Here is a 23242-nt window from a genome sequence, read left to right on the forward strand (position 1 = left end):
ACAGCATACTTCAGGGGCCTGGAAGAACTATTGAAATAAAATGAGATATGCTGGTGCTTTAAAACAAAAGTGTCTTAAGGGGTGGGGAACTGGACAGGTAAAAGCTCTGGAACAGGGAACACAAAATATATTGACCACTGGTAGCCTAATTTGAGTGGGTACACAAATGAACGGAAAATGATTACTTTAAAGAAACATTATATCCAACTCCAGATTTGAGAGAATTAGTTACCATAAGATACAACATTACACACAGAAAAGTTAAGACCATTAACCTACAATTTCCTAGTACTTTGGGTTCATGATCTGCTAAATGTTCAACACTCTTAATGCCACATAATAATTTGTACATCTTGAGATCACTTTTGCCTATTTCTCATTAGACTGCAGAGCATGACCTTCACACATTTTTACAACTCATTCCCTTGCAATTATAATTAATATTTTATTGCTCATTGTGAAATACTACCAAGGACAGTTTTTTTTAATTAATTACTTTTCGGGATTTGTGTATTGCTGATAAAGCCAGCATATGACAAAGCCATACCTCACTGCTTGCAAGAAGGTGGTGGTGAGCCACCTTCTTGAACCACTGTACTCCTTCTGGTAAAGGTAGCAAGCTCCAAGCTTAAGACCTTGCAACGATGAAGAACCTGCACTAAATTTCCAAATCGGCACAGTGTGCAACTTGGAGAGGAGCCTGCAGGTGGTGGCATTCCCATATAACTGGTGCCCTTGCTCTTGGTGGTAGAGGCTGTGGGGCTGGGGAGCTGGTATCAGAGTAGTCCGGACAAGCAACTGTGGTACATTTTGTAGATGATGCCTGCTGTAGCCTGTGTGCACTGGTGGTGGAGAGAATGAATGCTTAGGGTGGTGCCAGTCGTGTGGCAGCATCCACTAACCTACCAGTGCTGTTGGAGCTGCATCCACCCAGACAAGTGGACAGCATTCCACCAAAGCTCCTGACTTATGTCTCACAGATGGTGGAAAGGCTTTAGTGCGTCTTCCTCTTGATATTCATTGACTTCAGTCTCACCAGGGCTCCTTGATGCCACAATCAATCAAATGCTGCCTTGATGTCTGAAATTCAGCTCTTTTGTCCATGATTAGAGCAAGGCTGATGAGGTTTGATGTAGACTGGTCCTGGCAAAACTCAAACTGGGCATTGGTAAGAGCGGTTAGCATGATGCTATTACAGCGCCAGTGACCCAGGTTCAATTCCTGCCGCTGTAAGGAGTTTGTACGTTCTCCCCATGTCTGCGTGGGTTTCCCCCGGGTGCTCCAGTTTCCTCCCACATTCCAAAGACGTACAGGTTAGGAGCTGTAGGCATGCTATCTTGGTGCCAGAAGAGTGGCGACACTTGCAGGTTGCCCCCAGCACATTCTCAGTAACACAAAAAGACACATTTCACTGTGTGTTTAGATGTACATGTGACTAATAAACATCTTATCTTAAATACACCTCGACGTACACGACATTTTGATAAGTTTTGATCTAAGCATTATAAAACTTCCATAGACTTGCATTTTATTGCTTTGAACAAACTACCTACTTGGGACTTTAAAGAATTTTCTGACGTGATGCAAACATAACTACTGGGATTTACTGCATATGTCTGGGCAAGTCCCTCTTTCTGGGCTGCCTTGGGAAGCCTGCCTGCTGAGCCAGCACCCTGTTAAACCAGGTGCAAGAACTGCAGTCCTGTTCACATGAATGGAAGAAATGGAAAAACAGCTGGGAGAACTGGGCAAGTGTGTCAAGGACAACATCAGCAAGAGAGGTAGGGATGGAGCAATTAGTGCTGATTGCAAAGTTAAATGCAATAGTCTGGAGGAAGGTGGATACTTTGGACTCTCCAACTTTGGTCCAGGAGGGATTGAGACCTGTAATTAATAGAGCAAGCCTCACCCTTTTCACTTAAGAACTGCTTCAGTGGTCTTACAGCCATAGTATAATTTAGCACAAAAGGCATCATGTGAACATTGTACACGACTCAGTCTGCCAGTGCACCAGGATGTCATGCAAATAGCAAAGTCCTGAATAACTTCAGACTTTAGTCTCTTGTTTCAATCTAATAAGGACCCTCTAAGCCTAAAGGTTTGAGCACCTCTGGTTTAAACATTTAATGTGGTATCTACTATTATTTTGGTATCCCTTCCAGGTCTCCCCTAAATAATGCTACAACTATTACTAATATTTCTCAATGTTAAGTACCATTTTCTACACATTTACTGAACTGATCTAAATTCTTCTACAAATAGAACTCTATGAACTTGTATTACGTGATATTTGATTGACTGTGTCTGCTCGAACTGCCCTACATACTCCCCATAACTTTATTTTTGTTCCGCTGATTCAATGTTTTGCATAAGTAATTTAATGGCCTCTGTCTCAGCTATTTAAATTAAACTTTTAAAAATTAAATTATATTTACAGCATGGTAACAGGCCCTTCCGGCCCAACGAGTCCGCACCACCCATTTTAAACCCAAATTAACCTACCCGTACGTCTTTGCAATGTGGGAGGAAACCGGAGCACCCGGAGGAAACCCACGCAGACACGGGAGAACGTACAAACTCCTTACAGACAGCGACAGGAATCGAACCCCGATCGCTGACGCTGTAATAGCGTCGTGCTAACCGCTACACTACCGTGCCCATTCTCTGTAGAATACTATTCTCTGTAGCAAATCATTGAACGTTCTAACAAATCCCATTGTAAAGATATTTCATCTAATCTCCATCAATAAATGACAAATTAATAACCTCTCATCCCCCATTCCTCTGAGCAAATGCTATTTCTTATTTACATCATAAATTTATAAAACTCATTTTTGGTCACATTTTACTCTTTTCTCCTGTGGAAGTAGATCCGACAGTAAAAATCTCTGTACCCTCCACATTCTTCTTTCCTAGTATTATCCTCCATCGTTTTCATGTCTTTTCTATAATAGTGAGCAAAACCGAACTTTGGTTTGTCCTAACATAACTGAACTTTGATTTGCTTTGTGCAGATGCAAAACTGGCTTGTGGCGTTTGTACTGTATAATCATAGGTAGGAAAAGGGAGGAGTTCCTGCTGAAAGACTCCAAGAAGGTAGGCTGAAGAGACTGCAGATGCTGGAATCTGGAGCAACAAACCACCTGCTGGAGGAACTCCTTATTAAAGAGTAGAACCAAACATAACAATCTCTGGAATCTTGACAAATCAGGATAAGAAACATATGGCTAAAGGGCCAGTCTAGGAAATGGACTCCTTTTCAGAGACTGTGGCACCAGTTCTGGGAGAGGGAAGAGTTACGTCAATGGGATAACCTTCACCTGAAATGGGAGGCAACACATGTTCAGCAGAAAGACTAAATGGGGAGGCGACAAAGACTTTAATATTTAGCTGGGAGTAAGAATAGGGTGGACATGAAATTGGATGAAAAGAAGAAGAATGAGGTAAATGCATTTCAAACAGAAAGGGGAGATGTAATTAAATACATTAATCAAACTCGAGGATAACAGAGCCACACATTTCAGAAGAATCAAGTGAAGAAACAGCAGAGGTATGACTGCACATGGGTAATTGTTCATTAGCAAGAGATGCAATGCCAGAGAACCAGTGGATAGCTCTGCAGCCAGTTTTGTCAAGGGAGGAATTAGATAGATGTGTTTAAAAACTCCTTGAAGGTTTTGGGTCAGAGAATGCAGGAAACAAGAAACGGAATGGATTAACAGCTGCCTTCAGGACTGAAAGAGGGTAGGGTGGAGGCAGGTGGGCAGTAATGTTCCACAAGGATTAGCGCAGGGACCATTGCTGTTCACAATTCACATTAATGATTTACATATGATACCAAATTGGGGAAGCTGTCAATATGAATGTGAACAAATTACAGGAAGACATCAACAAACTTGCAGAACGGGCAAATGAAGTTCATTACGAGGTAGTGCATTTTGACAGAAAGAACAGGGAAGCCACTTATTACCAGCAAGGTGCCATTTTAGGTGGGACAGAGGAACAAAGGAAACATCGAACACAATCATGAGAAGTTGTGTCACTCTCTAGCAAGGCAATTATAAAGGCAAATGTCAAGGTTTATTTCTGAAATGACTGAATTGGAAAGTAGGGTAATTATGCTAAAATTGTATTGAACCTTGGTAAGTTCAGGTGTACAGCACTGTACATAGTTCTAGCTGCTACATTATGAAAAGGATACAGAGGAGAGGGTGCAAAGAAAAGTTACATTGATGATGTCAGCAATGGAAGAGTACATATCTCAGGAGAGAACAAAGAGGTTGGGTCTCTTTTCACTTGTGAGGAGGTGGATGAGGGATGACCTAATAGAAGTCTCTAAAGTTATTAAAAATTTGAAAGGGTAGATACAAAACATTTCCATTTGTGAATAAGAAAGGAGTACAGTGGCGCAGCCAGTAAAGCTGCTGCCTCATAGCGCTAGCGTCCCAGGTTTGATCCTGACCTCTGATGCTGCATGATGTAGAGTTTGTATATTCTCCCTTTGACCACATGGTTCTCCCCTGGGTTTTTTTTTTATTTTCTCCCAGATCCACTGTCCACTGTAAATTGTCCCTGGTGCATGGAGAGTGTAGAGTCTGGGATCACAGTTTAAAAAGAAAAGGGGTCACCCATTTATGATCGGCAAGGCAATTTTTTTTTTTCGGAGCATTATGAGACTTTGGAATTCCCTTCCTCAAAGGGTGGTGAAAGCAGAGCCTTTGTACATTTTTAAAGCAGAGTTAAACAGGTTCTTGTCAAGCGAGAGGGTGAAAGATTACAGGGCGCCATCCACAGATCTCCCTGATGGTCTTGTGATATCTGCTGTCATGCTCATGCTGTCAGAAGCCTTTCCACCATTTCCAAATGACTTTGATGATCAGAGGCATTTGCAACAGTTGAAAAAATTTAATTAAAACAAATATAAAAGTTTTGAAAACTAATTAATTACATTTGCAATTTTAAAACATACATAGTGCAATAAAAATCTTTTAAAAAAACTTAATGAAACTTTTTCATTCATAGATGCAAGAGTTTTGGCTGGCAGAAGACAGAGGGCTCAGGTAAGTATAACCAGCTCTGCGGCTCAGCTACTCACAGATGCTCCTGGATTTAGTGCTGAGCCCAGGACAGAGCAAGTACAGGTCCTCCCTAGCTTAGAAACACCCAACTTATGTACAATACATACATACGAAGGATTGTTTGGGAGACCGGTGGGATGGATTTGCTGATGGCTGCAGTCACCTTCTGCCATGTGGAAACTCGGTTCGTGGCCACATTTCCAACCTGTGAACTGTTTGGGTTACCATTGGAATTGCTGTAGAAGGCTGCCTACCGCCACCACCACCACTTGAAGGGTAGTAAAGGGATGACTTTGTGAGCACCACCCAGGTCTCAAGAGTAATTATTTTATAACGTCTAACTAGCGATTAGGATTTATCTTCTCCTGGATATACTGCCTTGCCTTCACATCATTCAGATGACCAACTGAAACAGAATGTATTTTATAAGGAAATTGCAAAGGTGCACTGGTGTCCTTTCACTACCTGGTTCAATAATGAATCCCGATATGGAATTGCCTTGTTCTAAAAAAACTCTAAATAAATCTAACCCCACAAGTATCTTTGCTTCCCTCTTCCCTGAAACATCTGATACACAGGAAATATGCTGACTTCTAATACTTAATCAGATTTGAACATGTCCACCGCCTTAATGAAAATTAATTTAACAAAGTATGTAATGAACAACGAGCAAGACCAATAGAAGAAGAGGCATTAGCAAATAACCTCCTATCAAAGATTTTGCAGACAAAAAAGATAATTTTCTTGGGAATTTATCACAAACATGAGGTGAATCATACAAAGAAACTAAAATGAGACTCTTTTCCTGCTCATGTTCATAAGTTGGCTGAAAAGGTGGTTCTAAACCAATGCACATGAAAGACAAAAGTTCATCAACACATCCCAAGGCAAGTGTATGGTGGAGGGACAGGATCTGTCAACTTGACAATCAGACCAAAGGCCTGGGAAATACTTCGTTTAATACAAAATCTTAATTGGTCAACTGATGACCAAGCAGTCTAGAAAATACTCAGAGGATATCAATAAAAGACTTTTTTAGGTTAACAAAAGAAACAAATCTTTGGTGAATCATATTCAATGTGGGTATAGCTAGAGCTTTTAAGTCATTCACTAAAAAGTGAATTAACTAAACAAAATTTCACAGTGAGTAATAGATGAAATTCACCCGTTTCCAAAAAGCCAATGGTCAATTCAATCATCCTCAATAACAGCACTTCTGCATAGCTTTCCATCATTATAAGGGTTAGGAAATGCAGCAACCTACTCTCTCTCCATTCATGAATAGGAGGACAATGCTGCATCAATGTTGAAAAGAAACAAGCAATCTGACATCATCCAGCCAAGCTCATATTTCAATGGAAATTTGGTAACCTGTTATATCAGACAGCAAGAGTAAGGCAACTTCCTCTGGAGATGACACACTTACTGCTTATCACAAAAAAAACCTTCCTTCCACAGTCAGCAAGCCTATTCAAGATGCACAGGTATATGAAAAATAAAATAAGCATTTGTTTCTGCCCCTCACCTTACTATTTCCCATATCTGTTCCTCCACGTTATACAGTTAATAACTAATTTTTTTTATATATGCAAAGTCTAAAGCATTTTGGGCAGCTGCCACATTGATCTACTGGGTGATTGAAGCACAAAGCAGGAAGATCAAAGGAGAAGAAAAAACTACAGATGCCGAGCTTCAAAAAAAAACACTCAAAATGCTGGAGATTCAGAAGGGGTCAAGTAGCATTATGAAGAAAGAAACACATTAACATTTCAGAAATGGGCTCTTCCAACAAATCTCCATCAGCTTTTTTGTTTCCATTTACAGATGCTGCTTGGCCTAATGAGGGTTATCAGTTTCATTTTCATTTGAGGATGATCCAGCTAGGACCCCGAAATTGTGCTCAGGTTGCCACTCTCAGCTTTTATGATAGCAGGGCTGTAACAGTGTATTTCACCATCATAACATTTAAGAGGGGTAATAAAAACAATTGCAACTCTTCATGCAAAAGGAGGTATTAATACAAACTGGAATTAGAGTACAGCAGCCAAATTGCCTTGTGGCTGCCACTGTTGAGGTTCATCCACAAGCTGCAACGACTTAGAATATGTTACGGTCAGAAAATCATGCAAACATAGAGTAAAGGGAAGAAAGTTATGTTAATGCAAGACTCAACTCTGGCCTCACTGAGCTTGCTTTAAGTGACACAGAACAGTGAAAGTAAAGGAATACACACCATCTCCAAACTTGATGTGAGAAAGGAATAGAAATTCAAACTAGACTATTCTTGTGCACTGCACAGCAGGTGGTTCCAACCGGTAAAACCCTAGAAACATGCCAACTTTAAACACTTTTCCCTTCTTCTTGCCCCATCCACAGTGAACACAAGAACCCAAAAATGGATGTTGGAATTTCTTATGGCAGAGTTTCCATTTAGTGATATAATTTACTACAAGTCCTTGAAAATATTTTGCAACAATCTTTTGCTTTAAATGCACTTTTGTAATTCAGCTGTGCACAATAGAAATCACTCACCACGAGCATCTCTTTCAAATTCATCCTGATTCTTCATAAAATTCATGCTACCTGCTTAAACCTAAAATTGTGGCCTTTCAAGTAGTACAAATACTTCACCTTTGGCACCAGACTGACAGAAAGGAATAAAAGTCATCCGTAAAGGCTGCAGTAAATATTTTAGTAGAAATGATCAGATGCCATGACAGATCTGCTTTACCTGCTTGATTAGAGGATTTGATTTAAAATATCTGCCATTGGATCTTTGCATCAATGCGCAGAAAATGAGGCAGTGGCCCTTACTGAATTTTAAAATCTGTCAAGAAATCACATGATGCAGTTGTGTTTGTCAGGAATGGAGATTAGCCCAGCAGGACCCCAGAAAGCAGCCATGTCTGCATCTTAATGTTGGTTATCGTGTGTATTTGGCTCAAGTTGCTGATCCATCACATGGAAATTAAATCTAGAACCTTGACTGAGATTTAAACTGATGTCACAACTTGCATTTTTAAACCAAATTTTCTCTCATTTACATGGTCATTTGAGGAAAATAATATTTTAACTGTGACTGGGTTTCCACTGTGATGGTCATGAACCAGCATCAAACATTGAAGTCAAAGTTTGGGTTGTCCAATTCCATCTCTTTGTATTCCACAACCAACACTGAAAATGAAGAATTCACAGGTCAAAGTACAACAATGAGGGTCAAAATGTTACCAACAATTTACACAAATCAACATGACTCCAACAAGCTGACAACTCAGGAACAAAGGACCGTAAAGAACCAGAAAAGTTCAGTGGTCTGTGTGTCTGTCCAGCCTCGAGGATATGGCGCCCCATAATTTTTTTTCTTCCCCTGGCCCCACTCCAATCATTTTTCCTTGTTGAGCTTTTACAAATTTACTGTTACGCTTTTTCAAATCAGTTTCTGTTGCCCCCTTTGGTAAGTTAACATAAATGGACATCATTCTCACATTAAGCAGATAAATCTGAACCATCATTTCACCTTCTTGCATCTAACACTCTTATCGTAAAGTCTTTGACTAAGTTAAACATATCTACTTAGAAAGCCACATCAGTGAGTACCATTAAATGCTCTACAAACAAGAGACAGTAGATTGTATTCTGCCTCCAGAAATTTAATTTCCTTTTTTAACTTGAACTTCATTTTGAAGGCAGAACACAACATGCTACACTACGATATAGGAAGTTTAGTGCTACCAACCAGGGATGAAACCAAGGAAAATAATTTTATAAGTTCATCACTGAGCTTTCTTTTTCTATTGTAAAATTTCCACTGCACTGTGGTGTTCAGCCTCTCCTCATAACTTTGACCACTTTGCACTACAATGGATTTTGGGTTTTTTTTGTCCTAATTGTGTTCTCTCGTTTAATTTTGTATAATTTATGTTGTTAATTTATGGTTTTCTTGTGAATGTTGTATATCTGATGCTACATGCCTGTGAGGATGCTGCAAGTAAGCTTTTCATTGCACCTGTGAACACATGTACTTGTGTATATGACAATAAACTCAACTTTGACTTTGCTACTTAACAAAATTATCAATATCCAAAATGGGGTATTTGTAACAAAGTTACAGCTTCAACCTATTCAACCATATTAGTGAACAAAAGTACATCATAACCTGATGGGAAATCCAGATGTTAAACGCACAACATTGGTGGTACAATTCTGGGGGTTCAAGATTAATTTTTAAACTAAAACCTGTAATTCTACATCAAATTTCACTTTATAAATTAATTCCATGTTTAATACTTTACACTGAAACACTGGTTAAATTTTAAACATCATCATTGGTTTACTTTTCTTCATTTATGGTGGAGGATAAAAGTAAATTGACCCTGGGATTTTCAACAATTTCACAAAAAGATGCCTTAAATCATTCCACTCTATTCAGTTCAGAAGCCACCTAATCTCTCCAACACTGGTCTCCAAAGACATTGAAACCTATCCACAATGTTTTATTTTCCCCATGCAACACTTTTCCTTCAGGTTTCTTAGTTCATTCTAGCAATCTACTCCCTTGGTTTAACCAGAGACTTCTCTCTCTCCTGACTGCCCCTCAGTCAATATTGGAACATTCCTTTTTCTCCCACCCGAAAGAACTGTTTCTAGTTCTGTCTATTTACTTCTACTGTCGTTACCATGCACTTCCTCCTTCCCTGCAGTGGGCCAGATCATCTGGGAGGTGGAACCTATTAGCCATCATTCAACAAATGGGCACTCCACCAGGATTCTATGGTGCAAGTGGACAGCTAAATGGAACAAAGCTTGCAGATGAGTGAGACACCAGGATTTCTGGGTTCATTCTGGACCTCTAGGGTTATGGGTGAGGGTAGCAAATTTGACTGACATTGTCCATGTAAGTTGTCTGGTTTGAAATACCAGCCAACAAGACAGATATTTTGGTCAACAATTAAATGAATACAGGAACTGATCCTAAAAGTTCTTTTGTTTAAATTTTTCAATTTCTTACCTTCAACCCAGATGATCTGGGAAAACAGTTGGCTAATATACAGGCCCAGCAAATAAGACCTTCTCCTGATGTGCCCAAACAAGACTTAATAAAACCAGGCTTTTGTACTCCTCAGCATTAAAGTAGTATTCCAATAATGGTGTCTATCAAACACGTTCTTTACAGATCTCACCATCTTGGAACAAATGGTGCATTCCTGTTTCTAGCCAGCAGACCACTAAAACTGCTACGTGCATGCTCCATAAACTAATTGTTAAATAAGTACATTCGTTATTGATGCAAATCAGAGTTAAAACAGTAAGTGTATTTTCTCTAGCCTGCATCTAACCAAAACCTCCAACCTGCAAACTTCTTTAGGCAGTGGGAATACTCTAGGCGGGTAAATCCAAATTAATAATCTTTAAATTTTACAATTCTAATTTTGAAAACAATTTTATACTTAGCAATGAAACCTAGCAAATAACCACCTCCTCCTCTCAGGATCCTGTTTTTAGACTCTACCCCACTAACCTCCAGATCTCTTAGGATCCCAACCAGTTGGTCTATTGGCTGACCCAATACTACTCAGCCAAATTCCTTCCAAATTCCAGCATGGAACTGGAAAGCTGCTGTTAATGCTTTAAGTTAGCGAATTTTACAAGACTTAGTAATATGCAATAAAAGTACACAAGACACTAATTAATTAACAGCTGATTCCCAGCTCACAGTTGTAAATCCAGCTTTTAATGATTATTAATCATGATAGGAAAGAAGGTGCTGAGGGGGTGGAATAGGTAATAAAGTCTCAGTTCTACTATTCTCCTCCCTCTCAACTCTGACTCCCACTTTGAATTCCAATCATCTTTGATTTACAAGGCATAACACCTGCATTCAATAATGGGCCCCATCTCGCAATGTATAGCAACCACTCCACACTTTTCTCAAATGCTGCCCCTTCCTCCATGGCAGTACCATTCTCTGAGCATATACCAACCTGTGCATTGCTAATGCAACACATTGTATTCCCAGACACATGCCCCTTCTCCAAAGCTGCCTCACTGCATTACTCTGCTATAACCCAGTTTGCCCTTCCGGTTTAATTCACACCTTCTCTGTATATAGAATCCTTCTCTATAGAATGGAATCATTATAGCACAGGAGGTGACCATTCAGTCCATTAACACTGTATCAACTAGTCAGCCCCATTCTGCCATCATTTGTCCATGGCCTTGAAAATTATTCTCCTTCCTGTGCCATCCAATTCTCCTTTGATTACTTTGACATTTTTTTTTAAAAGAATATTTAAAAACAGAAGGTGCCTTGATTGGTTAGATGTCCCCCATCTTCAGCTATTTTCTGTGCATTTTTGGATTTAAAACATAGCTTAGGTGCCAAACATTCATATCATCCAACACTGAACAATGAGTGGGCATTCTAAAATCTCACTTAACACAGTCATACTATGTTTCTTTCTTATTACACTGCAAGATCATGGTTTAAAAAAAACTATGAACAAACTTCAATCTCTCTAATATCAAATGCTGGAGCCAGGATGTCTTCAGCCTCTGAATTGACGTACTTATGCACTCACCCAGTGTTAATAGTAGCAACCCCTTAATTGACATATGATCCCAGTGATTATTTAATAGCCTTAAATGGAACACAGAGCTACACGTTACATGCTATAAATGTTCTTGCCCTTATTAAACTGCACATCATCTTATTTACTGTGGTCAGTGTTACAGATTTCATTACTTTCTTAAAAAAAAGGAAATACTTTAAGTCTGCTATTTTGCAATTTAGTTTACAGAATCTTAAAAATCACCTTGGTTTTTCAGCTATCTGGAAGGGTCAAGGTTGGCAGAACCAAACCTTTCCGACATAAATGGACACTGTAACTAACACTATCTGAACATTTATGCAAAAAAATTACAGTGGATTAGAGGTTATTTGCTGGTCATATCTGTGGCAGCTCTTTAACAGAACATCCACGACTACTGGGGCTTTGCTCTCCCAAAATCTATATAAGGATTTAATCCCCTTTATAAAGTTGATTGGGTTCCATTCTAAGATGAGATGACAAAGCAGCAAATAATTACATGTGGTAACATCAGAAGCGACAATCAAATTTGGGGAACTAATTAAGAACCATTTGGTCTTCTTGCATTAATAAAACAACCATCTTATCACTTAAATAATCTGGTGCATGACACTTTGTAAACGATCCATTTCTATTCAAAAATTTCTACTGTTTTGAAAAAGAGTTTGTTCTTCAGCTGGTAACTTGGGTGCCGACATTGCAATTTATAGGCATGTGACTTGACAGAAGCTTCAAAGCTCAAGTCCTTTTGACATGATGTATCAAATATGGTTGTAAGCAATTCTGCTCTCTCCAGCCATATTGAAATCCTATGAATAGTTTGTACTCCTCCACAAATAACCCAAGGCAGTGACATAACTCGACTACAGTGCTGATGCTGTGTTAACATAAAATCAAAATAAATTTTGTGCATATTCAACACAAATTTCAATAACAGATCCAAAAGCCATTCCTTAAATTTGTTACCCATGGTAGATGAAAGATTACTCCTCCATGAGATTCTTACTTAAAGACACTGGTATACTGGAATTTGTTACATTTGCATATTGGAATAGATACATAACCAGTCAAATATCTACTGGAAACTTATAAATATTGTAAATTATAGTCTATTACAATATTTATGCAATAGTCTAAATATTAAATAACTATACAATAGTCTATTACAGTTTATACAATAGCATTTATTAATTTTAAAGCCAGATTTGGGAGAGGGAAGAGCATTTAAACTACTGCTGCCACTTTGCCTAAAAAAAACAGCATCACTGTCAATAACTTTTAAAATCTCCAGCACCAGTATTCATTGAGTAGAATTGCTGAAGTTTGTAATAATATATTCCCTATACTGGTCATCATTTTTTGAAATATTACTCTTGATCAGTGAGCTTTCTGAATGAATGCATGTAACTGTGCTAATAAAACACTGAGCGCAAACCACTGAATCTTTTAATGGACTCCAACAGCAACTGAACCTGGTTATAAATAATCCAGATCATTTATGACTGTCTATTCATACATTCTATTTTAAATTAGCAGCACTAGCAACTGGTAACTGTGGTGGAAATTGCTTTCCACATCACATTCATCACCAGAATAACATACCACAATGTAATTCAATCTCAGATTGCTAAATGTAAATCCTTATCCAAAGCTTTCCATGTCCAAGAATATTTTGCAATGAGTTCAAATCATCTACTGGAAATGCTCACAAGCAAATAATTACTCTGCTCTATTACAAATGATTTACATCCAATTCCCCATCATATATCAAGACCTGAACACATGATAAAGGCCAAATTGCAGTGGTCAACAGATAAATCTTATTTAGAAGTGGTTCCCAAGCAACTGTCACCATTTCGGAATTCAGAACATTGTGGAAAAAAGAATAAACATCATTAAAACTGTCAACCCATCTCACATTTGTACTTTCTGCTGCTTTTCCTCCTCCACCAGGCTAATGTTGATAAATGTAGAAAAGAATGTGACCTGCACAACTGCCATCTTTCATGAATAAACAATGGTTCTCATCAGGCTACTTGACAAATGGAGGAAACAAAAATAGAATGAGAGAGCGAGAGCGAGAAGATAATGAGAGAGCCTGAGAGACACAGAAAAGAGAAAAATAAAAAGCAGAAGAAAAATAGAAAAAGCAAGGAGGGGATAGTGTGCACGCATTGAAGAGAATATGAGAGACATAGGTCAACACACAAAAACACACATCTAAAACACTGTACACAAATTTACATCTGGAAACACCTGCCATTACCATAATGGCTTTAACTCTCAGCACAAAGGGTGACACATGGTACCTTGACAGACACGAAGCACACAGCAAAATGCATTTCCCCAATAAAACACCAGAAATATATCTTTCCTTCCATAAATATTGTAACAGACTATAATTTACAATATTTATAAGTTTCCAGTAGATATTTGACTGGTTATGTATCTATTCCAATATGCAAATGTAACAAATTCCGATATACGAGTCTCAAATGCAAATCCATGTCTCTTCAAGAGTTCAATTAGTTCATTACCTTTAGGTGGGAAATATGATTTGCTTTCAGCTTTATGAGGCCAATCCACCACCAGAGGTCCAAATCGACGAAAACTAGCTGTGATTTCATCTACAAGAGACATCACGAACAGGGTTTTATTAAAAATTAAAGCCACCAAAGTTACTTCCACACAATAACACTGAGTGTTAAAAGGAATTCAGAAGATTTTGATTTACAAGATGTACCTTCATCAATGTCTGGAGGCAGACCTCCCACAAAGACTTTTCGTGAATAACGTTCCACCCTTTCACCATTCTGACAGCGGGTTGGAGAGTTTAAACCTGATGTCAGAGACTGATCACCATGACCATCATCAAGAAAACCATCTTCAATAGGAAAAAGCGAAGAACGACCTGAAAAACAGTTTACACTTCGATCTAGTGAAAACAAACCTGAAAATTATTCTGAAACTTCAATTGATGTTTCCCATTTCTCCCACGGGCCTGAACTTTGCATTGTCACCAATTTGTTAATGCTCAGCATGAAGATGTAACTGTGGAAGAATATATTTACTTTTAATTACAGGCCATATTAATACACTGTTTTCTCAATGTTTAAAAAAGTGACATTAGTAAAGCTTAAAAGCAAGTTTATCATTTCCATCAAAATGTTTCTTTTAAAAATATCACAGCTGTTTGTCACACACAAAAGAGGAAGCAAACAAAACCTAAGATGGACCTAAACTTTTAGCTGAATAATGCTAGAAACTATATGCCATCTTTGGTGCTGTATGAAAGATTAATTGGAAATTTCTGGATTCAGCAGTCTGGTTAAAGTCCAACGTCAATTCAAGGAGGGGTCCTTTGTAACAAACTCTTTGGAAGGAAAAAAGGGAGAAGACAAGTACTTTTCCTTGTAACAATACGTATTTATGAATTTCTCGATTCCAACTCACTGTTGGATAAATACTGAAAGAATATTAAGATATACTGTAAGTACATTAAAATGGCCATTAGAAGCTTATTGGCATGATGTTTACACAAAAGTAATAAAGAACTGCTGACAAGTGTTCTCCAGATATCCATGTAAATCTGTTCTAAAGTTATGAAATAAAAGCTCCACTTGCCAACGTCAAGTAAACCGCTTCAGCATTCATGTAATTGAATGGTGATACAGCAATAAACTATAGACTTCAGCCAGCTCCATCATGGGCACAACCCTCCCCGCCATCAAGGGCATCTTCAAGAGGCAGTGCCTCAAGAAAACAGCATCCATCATTAAAGACCCTCACCATCCGGGACATGCCCTCTTCACGTTACTACCATCGGGGAGGAGGTACAGGAGCCCGAAGACCCACACTCACCATTTCAGGAACAGCTTCTTCCCCTCCGCCATCACATTTCTGAACGGTCCATGAACACTACCTTGTTATTTCTCTTTTGCACTTTTTTTTTAAACTTACAGTAACTTTATGTCTTGCATTGTACTGCTGCCACAAAGCAACAAATTTCATGACATATGTCAGTGATAATAAACCCTATTCTGATGCAACAGTTTCTCCCCTTTTAATTCCAACCACCCCATGTAATTTTAGAAGCTATATTCAAAAACTTTCTCCTAAATTCACTGCAGGAATTTGGGAAAAATTAATGAGAAGAATTCACAATTAATTGAGGGAGGAAAGAAATATTCCTCCAATTACTTCCCTTTGCACCATTTTTGATGGTCACATATCACTGCAGTGCAAGGTTCCACAAGCAGCAGTTGTTGCATCTCCAGCATCTCATTCAAGGTACCATAGGCAAATTGTGTTAACAAGCACTTGGTAACTTTACAGAGATTTAGCAGGCCTTCGCAGCCATTCCCAACTTTGTTCTGATTTTCAAAACTTAAAGTATTAACCCCAGGAACCACCTGAGGCCAGAAACTAGACAGCTGTGATAACCAGACTGCTAACGTGATATAAGCATTAGAGATCCAAAAGTTCCAATGGGGGCTTTTTAAGAACCTTCCCTAAGCAAAAACTTGTTCTTAATTAATTCTTTATGGAAATTGCTAGAAGATGCAGAAAATTTTTTTAAAACAATTGAATAAAACTCACCAAATATATAAAGTTCAAAAATGCAGACCATCTATTGATCTACCAACAGAGGAACATAGGGAACAGGTATTGTTTGTTCAGCCCATTCACTAAGATCTTAGCTGTTGTGCGACCTAATAACATATCCCTATGACTTTGGTTAACAAAAATTTCTTTCAGATTTAAATTTAACAATTGACCCAGAATCAGTTATTGCTTTTGGTGGTTTTCCAAACTTCTATGACCCTGTGCGTTTGGAAGTGTTTCCTAACTTTGCTTCTGGAAGTTCTGCTTCTTATGTTTATGCCCTATAGTCCCAAAGCCAAACCAGAAGATTAATAAAAACCTTTATTTCTGACACAACAACTGAGCAAAAAGACCCAATTAAATCATTAACTTACCATGATCATTGGCAAAGATATGTTTATCCTTTTATAAATAGAGCATCAAGCACAGGTTCTTGACCCAAGTTACATGCCTTAATGCATTCTACAGTCTAAGTATGACTTAAAAAAATTATATTAGTATATATTTTAATGTATAGTTTACATACAACTATTAAGATAAACATACTGAAGACACAGCAGAGTTAAGTAACTCAATTAAATCATTTGGGCAAGTGTATTAAAGCAGCAGCACATAAAAAGGTAGTCAATTAGGTGGTTTGGCCTGAATAACCTATTCTGGAGTATGTGTAGCCTCATGGACTACTGAGGCAAAGAAGGAATATGTTCCTGAATAGTTATGGCTACTTAAGTGCATCTTGCAAACCATCAAGCCACCCAACTGAATGGAAATCAAGGGGAATTCATGAGGAAATACTGGGAACATTTATATTGGTTCCTCCCCAGGTTTAAAATGTCCTTTTTCCGGTTTCCTTCTGCCACTCACACTGTCCAGATGGAGGTGGTGAGCAGGCATTAAAGCCCCTAGCAAATACACAGGAGACATGGGATATTCTATAATAGATCCGGTCTCTCTTCTACGGGGAAGCACTTGATTTGCACTCAAACACTCCCTCTGGACACCATGACTGGAATCTTTAAAAAAAACACTTAAACAACAAAATCAAGTACATTTACGTCAAACAAAATACTAGACTCAAAGGAGATCTCATAATTGTTTCCAAACTAACTGCTGATGAATAATATTTCTTGAGCCACAATTAAAAACCCATTCGATTCCACAATCTTAAAAAGAAACACAAATTAATTTTGTCTAAACTTATGAAAGAATTTTCAGAGCAACAAACTGGAACCAACCAATTTCAGACCACTTGATGTTCACTTTAGCATTTAGGGTAATCCCAAAAGGGCGTGAAAGTAAATTAAAATTGTGGTAATTAACCAGAAGTTAATAAAAGCAACTGGAAAATGTTAATCACTCCAGTATAGTATTGAAATGTTATTTGATTGGAAAAGCAAACACTTGAATATTAAAAGTTACTTTACCTCTTCGTCGCCCAAATGTCCTTGCTGCATGTAAACAAAGAAAAATTGGGTAGTCCTGTCACCTATTAAACATTGTAATCTTTTTATGAAATGTGCACAAAATTCACATGATATGAAGCAATTCATTGTCAAATCTACCTGTGGAGGTGTTTCAGAGATACAGAAAAATATAATTTTACCTATTTTTTTTTAAACTATTCTCACCAAACTAGTTTTGAAGCTTTTCACTACTATCACCATTGCTTTGTCAAATTCAACAAATAAACTGGGTTGGAAGAGGCTGCCAACAGGTTCCCATTAAAAAAAATTCACTCATGCTTCCTCCAGATAGCCTAAAGTTGATCTAGTATGTAACTAAACAGAGAAATTGTATTATATTTGTGCAATCAGTATTTCTGACTGAGGAACTAACTTTTAACCCTACAACAGAATTAAACCAGCTTGATTTACTGGTTGGGGGGGGGGGGGGGGTGGGATGGGGAGTCAGAAAATAAAATTATGAGCATGTACTTTGATTGATCTGTTTTGTAACCATTCATAACCACACTACGTTAAAAATGGGCAAAAGCACATTTAAAAAATAGTTTAAATGCTCCCCAACATCACTAGTATCTTCCTGTGACGATATCAATCCCAGTTGCACGTCCATACTTGTACAGGTCCTACGTCCCCAGCAATCTAAAGTTATGTTTCCTGCACCATCATTTAAAGTACATATTCATCTGCTCGATCCTCCTCTTTGTACATCCGTGCAATGAGGAATCTGGACATTATTATCTTTAAGGTCCTGCGAGTCCATTTGTTCCTTAAATTAAAATTTGGTTATAAGTCAAAGTTGTTGATACCTATATGAACCACAAACCTTGTTGTTCACCTTTCCATCTCCAAATGTTTAAAGTACACTTATTTAAATAGAAAATTTTCATTTTGTGAACAACGTTGTCAAATCTTTAAAGGTAATCCAGAAAGGGTTTCACCGATGCGAAAAATACATTCTTTTTTATAGAAAGGAATTAAAATCTTATAATTCATCACGGAAACACATGAACAGTTTACTAAATGAGAACCTGCAACACTTGAGTTCACACATTTAAATGTGATCCATCACAATAATCCAAGTTAGCTCAAATCAAACAAGTCCTGAGTGATGATAAAAATAAAAAAATGTGCTTTGGATTATTCTTGATTACAAAGTACATTCAAAGATAAACTTACAATATTATTAAATATTTAAAATGCAATTAGCAGTGATCTGTGGAAAAGGTTAACGTGCAGTGCCTAAACCCGATTCTTCCCTGCAGGTTTCTGCTTTGCAGAAAATACAACTTAATTCAATCTCATGCTCATTATATAGGACTTCCTTGGACTATAAACTTTGTACTGACTTAACTCTGTACTCAACATAAAAGCAGAATTGTGGCTCACCTATAAATTGATTTATCAGCCTTGATCACCTGGCTGCTAAAGGAGACAACACTAATGAATGCAGGAACATCAGAGACCAATCTGGGTAGTTCACAAACAAAAAAAAAAGAATTCATTGCTTAAAATAAAACAGTTAATTTACATAATTTCATTTCACTGAAGTCTAAATAGGGGTAATGGAATTATCAAGTTGTTAAATAGAAACTTATGATTCTGCTATCTCCATTAACCCTACCTCTGCATCTCCCTATTTTCTCTTTACTTGCCTCATCATTAACCCATTTTACCTTGCACTAATATCCCTTTTGTCACATAATCCCAAGTTCCAGCCATCACAGACACCTGAAAGCAGAAATTGTTGTTTCTGTGGATTTAGCTGCACGGATCATGTACTAACCTCTGTTCACCATGACATTGCAGATGAATATTGCCAAAACAACTTTTATTTGGATTAATAACATTCAAAACAAACCTCAACTTCCTTCATATTCAAATTTTGTATCTGAGCAAACCTGGCTGTGATGAGATGCTGCCTCCAGTGGGGTCGTCCATAGGGAGCAGACAAAAACAAGTTGAGTCAACAAAGCATCATCAATTCAGTAAAGTGTCCCAAATACTTCAACAATGAAAAGGAACTGTGCCCAATATTTCACGGGTAGATTTGCAGAGGCATTGAAAGCATGACTGCCAAAGATGGTTTTTAAAGAAGCAATAAACAACACCTCATATTCTGCCTTGGGAGCCTCCAACATTGATGTGGCCTCAAACATCAATTTCTCCAACTTCTGGTAATCCCACCCTTTCTTTTTCTTCCCCCCACCCCACCCCCCACCTCTTTGTCTTCCCTTATTCCTGTGGTTCCCTTCCCCCACCTTGATAACCTGCCCATCTCCTCTCCATCCTTTATTCCATGGTCCACTGCCCTCTCTTACCAGCTTCCTTCTTCTCCAGCCCTTTGCCTCTTCTACCTATCGCCTCTCAGCTTCTTACATCTTCTCCCCCTCCCCCACCCACCTACATTCCCCGTTCTCAGCTGGACTCACCTATCCCCTGCCTGCATGTGCTCCTCCGCGCCCGCCCCCCCCCCCCCCCCCCCCGCCCCGCCACCTTCTTATTCTGGCTTCTGCCCTCTTCCTTTCCAGTCCTGACGGGTCTCGTCCCAAAACATCGACTGTTTATTTCCCTCCATGGACGCTGCCTGATCTTCCGAGTTCCTCCAGCACTTTTTGTGTATTGCAATAAATTATGCAAATGGGATTCAGGAGAGATTGAAAAGAATAGAGTTGAAGCCCTTGCCACCAAAGATAGAACTGAAGGTGGCAAGATACATAACAGTTCAGGCCCAATGACTGCAAATATTGGAAGGGTATAAGGATGTTGATGGTTATCGAGGAGAATGCAAAGAAATTTGTATTTGAAGATAAAAAAAATTATATCCATTGGGAAGTGTGAAACCAAGATGTACAACCAGGTGGGAGTATCAACAAACAGGGATTAGAGCGTAAAAGGTATATAATGATTTTGCAGGTTGGGAGGACTTGGAAGCTACATCTGGATACAAAGAAAGAGAATAAGGATTTCAACAGCAATAGGACAGGGCAAGTATAGAAGTGAAAAAATATTGTTGAAATTAACTTTGTTTATTTGATGTTCTAAGTTGAGCACAAAATGCCAAGTTTTCACGCTAATTGGTACAGCTTGATTGAGCATCCAAAGATAAATTATATGGTACGGATGCAATGGCTCAAATTTTGCAAAGGAACATCAGCATTTACCACTACAATTGCCTCACTTTAGAGTCAGTCATACAATGCAGTGGAAAGGTCCTCTGACTCATCATGTCCATACCAACTATTAAGTAGCTATTTACCTACCCTTAGTCCATAGCTTTCTATGCCTTGCTGGTCTAAGCTCTCACTTAGATACCAGTTGTGAGAGTACCTACTTGACTCTCTGCATAACTACAACTTTGGTATTTTAAACATAAATACTGCTCTCAAAGTTGGGTTCAGCAGTTCGCTAGTTTTTCTGAATGCACTCTGCTGCTGGAATTCGGTGCAAGAGAGTGAAGCTGCAGTAATCCTCATGATTTATGGCTGGGAATCCATGCAAACATTCTGTACAGATTTGGACCCAATGAAAAATGTGCTTCATCATTCATTTTAAATGGAGAGCAACAGTTACAAGGGACTAAGATTAAATTAACTTCAATTTACAAGCACCAAAAAATTCCCATTTTAGCATTTTGACCATCTTAGTCACCCCCCACACAACAATTCTTTGATGTTTGAGATATTCAAACATTTCTACTGTTTTAAATATTTGATGGCCTTCACAGTTTTTTTCGATATGAGCCATGGCTTACACAACCAAAATGTTTGTCTCCTTTATGTACAGTTTATTCAGGCTACCAGCATAATGGCACTACTTCCTGAACACCCCCATCAACAAGCAATACTTCGGTGCTGAGGATTGGATTGGATTGGATTGGATTCACCAAACAGGTGCCAACAGAGTAATGGGTAGGAAATGCACTCTGTTGAGTCTGAAATTTCCTCCAAAGTTAGTAGAGAGGCACAAATTTTGTGCCACAAGATCTTGGCTAAAGGATTGGCTGACCCTTAACATCTAACAGAAGAGGTTTTTGGCAGCCACCCTCCAGCTCTGATACAAATTGAAAAATAGTTTTGTTCAGTCACTTCTCTGTTCCACCATAGGATGTTTGGATTCATCTACAGGTCATCATCATCAGACAAGGAGAAGCTTAATGTTGGCAGCATCCTTGTGGAAGCTCAGTTTATCTTACAGATGCTATCAGCACAAGGAGTCACACAGATGAGAAAAGTGATTTAAGATGAATCCTAGGTAGACTTTGGAGATGATTATGTGAAAACTAGAGGCAAGCCAATTGCTGAATTGTGTTGACTGCACCTGACCAATAGGGGTAAAACCACTTACATGACCATGGGGAATAGAGAAAAAGGTATGAGCATCATTATGTCAACCATTGCAGAGAACGTCAATGACAATGGAGACAATAGTGGAAACCAGTCTGGACAAACTTGAATACTGAACTGAGGGAGAGGGGAATCTTCTCGCAGCTACCATCAGGTAGGAGGTAAAGAAGCCTGAAGTCCCACACTAATCAGGTTCAGGAACAGCTACTTCCCTTCAATTATTTGCTTCTTGAACCAACCGGTGCAACTTTAATCACTACGGTTTAGCAACACCACGACCACTTTGCACTAAAATGGACTTGGTTTTGTTCTAATTGTGCTCTTTCTTGTTAAAAAAAATTGTGTTTCATTTAGGTTTTTCTTGTGAACACTGCTTATATTGACGCTATGTGCCTGGGATGCTGCTGCAAGTTTTTCATTGCACCTGTACTTGTGCATATGATAATAAACTTGACTTTGACAATGACAACCTTCAATAGTTTTGGAAAAGAATCAGAGGATAGTGATTGGCAAGAATAGGCAGATTACATATGGATATTTTGAAGACAGGGTAATGATCCTTATTATTCAACATTATATTTCAAAGAGAGATGTTACCTGAACAGAAGAAAGTAACGCACCATGTGCCCTGAAGGTTGCTCAGAAGTTATGGACAAGGAAAATTATGGTCTGGACATAATGGCTACAACTTTCAATTCTTGGATGCATGGGGCAAGAGATTAGCCAAGGTAACACCACTGACCAAGAAGGAAGAGAGGGATAACTTAATTATAGATCAGTCAGATAATACCATTTGTGAGCAAACTCAATCTAGCATTCAAATTAATGCATACTGATGTTTAGGAAATCAGCACAGATCTGCTGACATTTAGTCATTTAAATGGGCAGAGGATCAGGACACAAAAGTGCCGACTGAAGTTCCAGCCTTCCACTCCAGTTAAGTGTTGGCCACAGGTGTCAGCTGCACCAGTGGATTCCAATGGAAAATATCCCAGCTCTTAAGGTTAATACAAGTGAAGCAAGTCTATTGAAATCCCTGGAAAGAAACAACTGGCCACTGAATGAGTTGTTGATCTTCTCACTTGATTTATTTCCATTAATTGTTTTCAAGTGTGTACCAGTGTTTGTTTTTTCCATCTTTATTAAAAATTCAAAGTAATGTTAAA

At 38.4% G+C, this 23242-nt stretch overlaps 1 protein-coding gene across 6 annotated transcripts in view; it reads right to left on the bottom strand.

Moving 5' to 3' along the window:
• cpeb3 (cytoplasmic polyadenylation element binding protein 3) overlaps positions 1-23242 on the bottom strand; it is an 85940-nt gene that overhangs the window by 24105 nt on the left and 38593 nt on the right. For 4 of the 6 annotated variants that reach the window (XM_052027584.1, XM_052027588.1, XM_052027583.1 and 1 more), the window contains exons 5-7: positions 17695-17718; positions 14409-14576; positions 14203-14292 (exon numbers count right to left, since the gene is read on the bottom strand). In XM_052027584.1, coding sequence (XP_051883544.1) covers positions 14203-14292; positions 14409-14576; positions 17695-17718 — 282 coding nt within the window. The remainder of the gene's footprint in view (positions 1-14202; positions 14293-14408; positions 14577-17694; positions 17719-23242) is intronic. The other 2 variants (XM_052027589.1, XM_052027587.1) reach the window with 1 other exon arrangement.

This window comes from Pristis pectinata, chromosome 12 (genome assembly GCF_009764475.1).
Source record: "Pristis pectinata isolate sPriPec2 chromosome 12, sPriPec2.1.pri, whole genome shotgun sequence".
NCBI classification, from domain to species: domain Eukaryota; kingdom Metazoa; phylum Chordata; class Chondrichthyes; order Rhinopristiformes; family Pristidae; genus Pristis; species Pristis pectinata.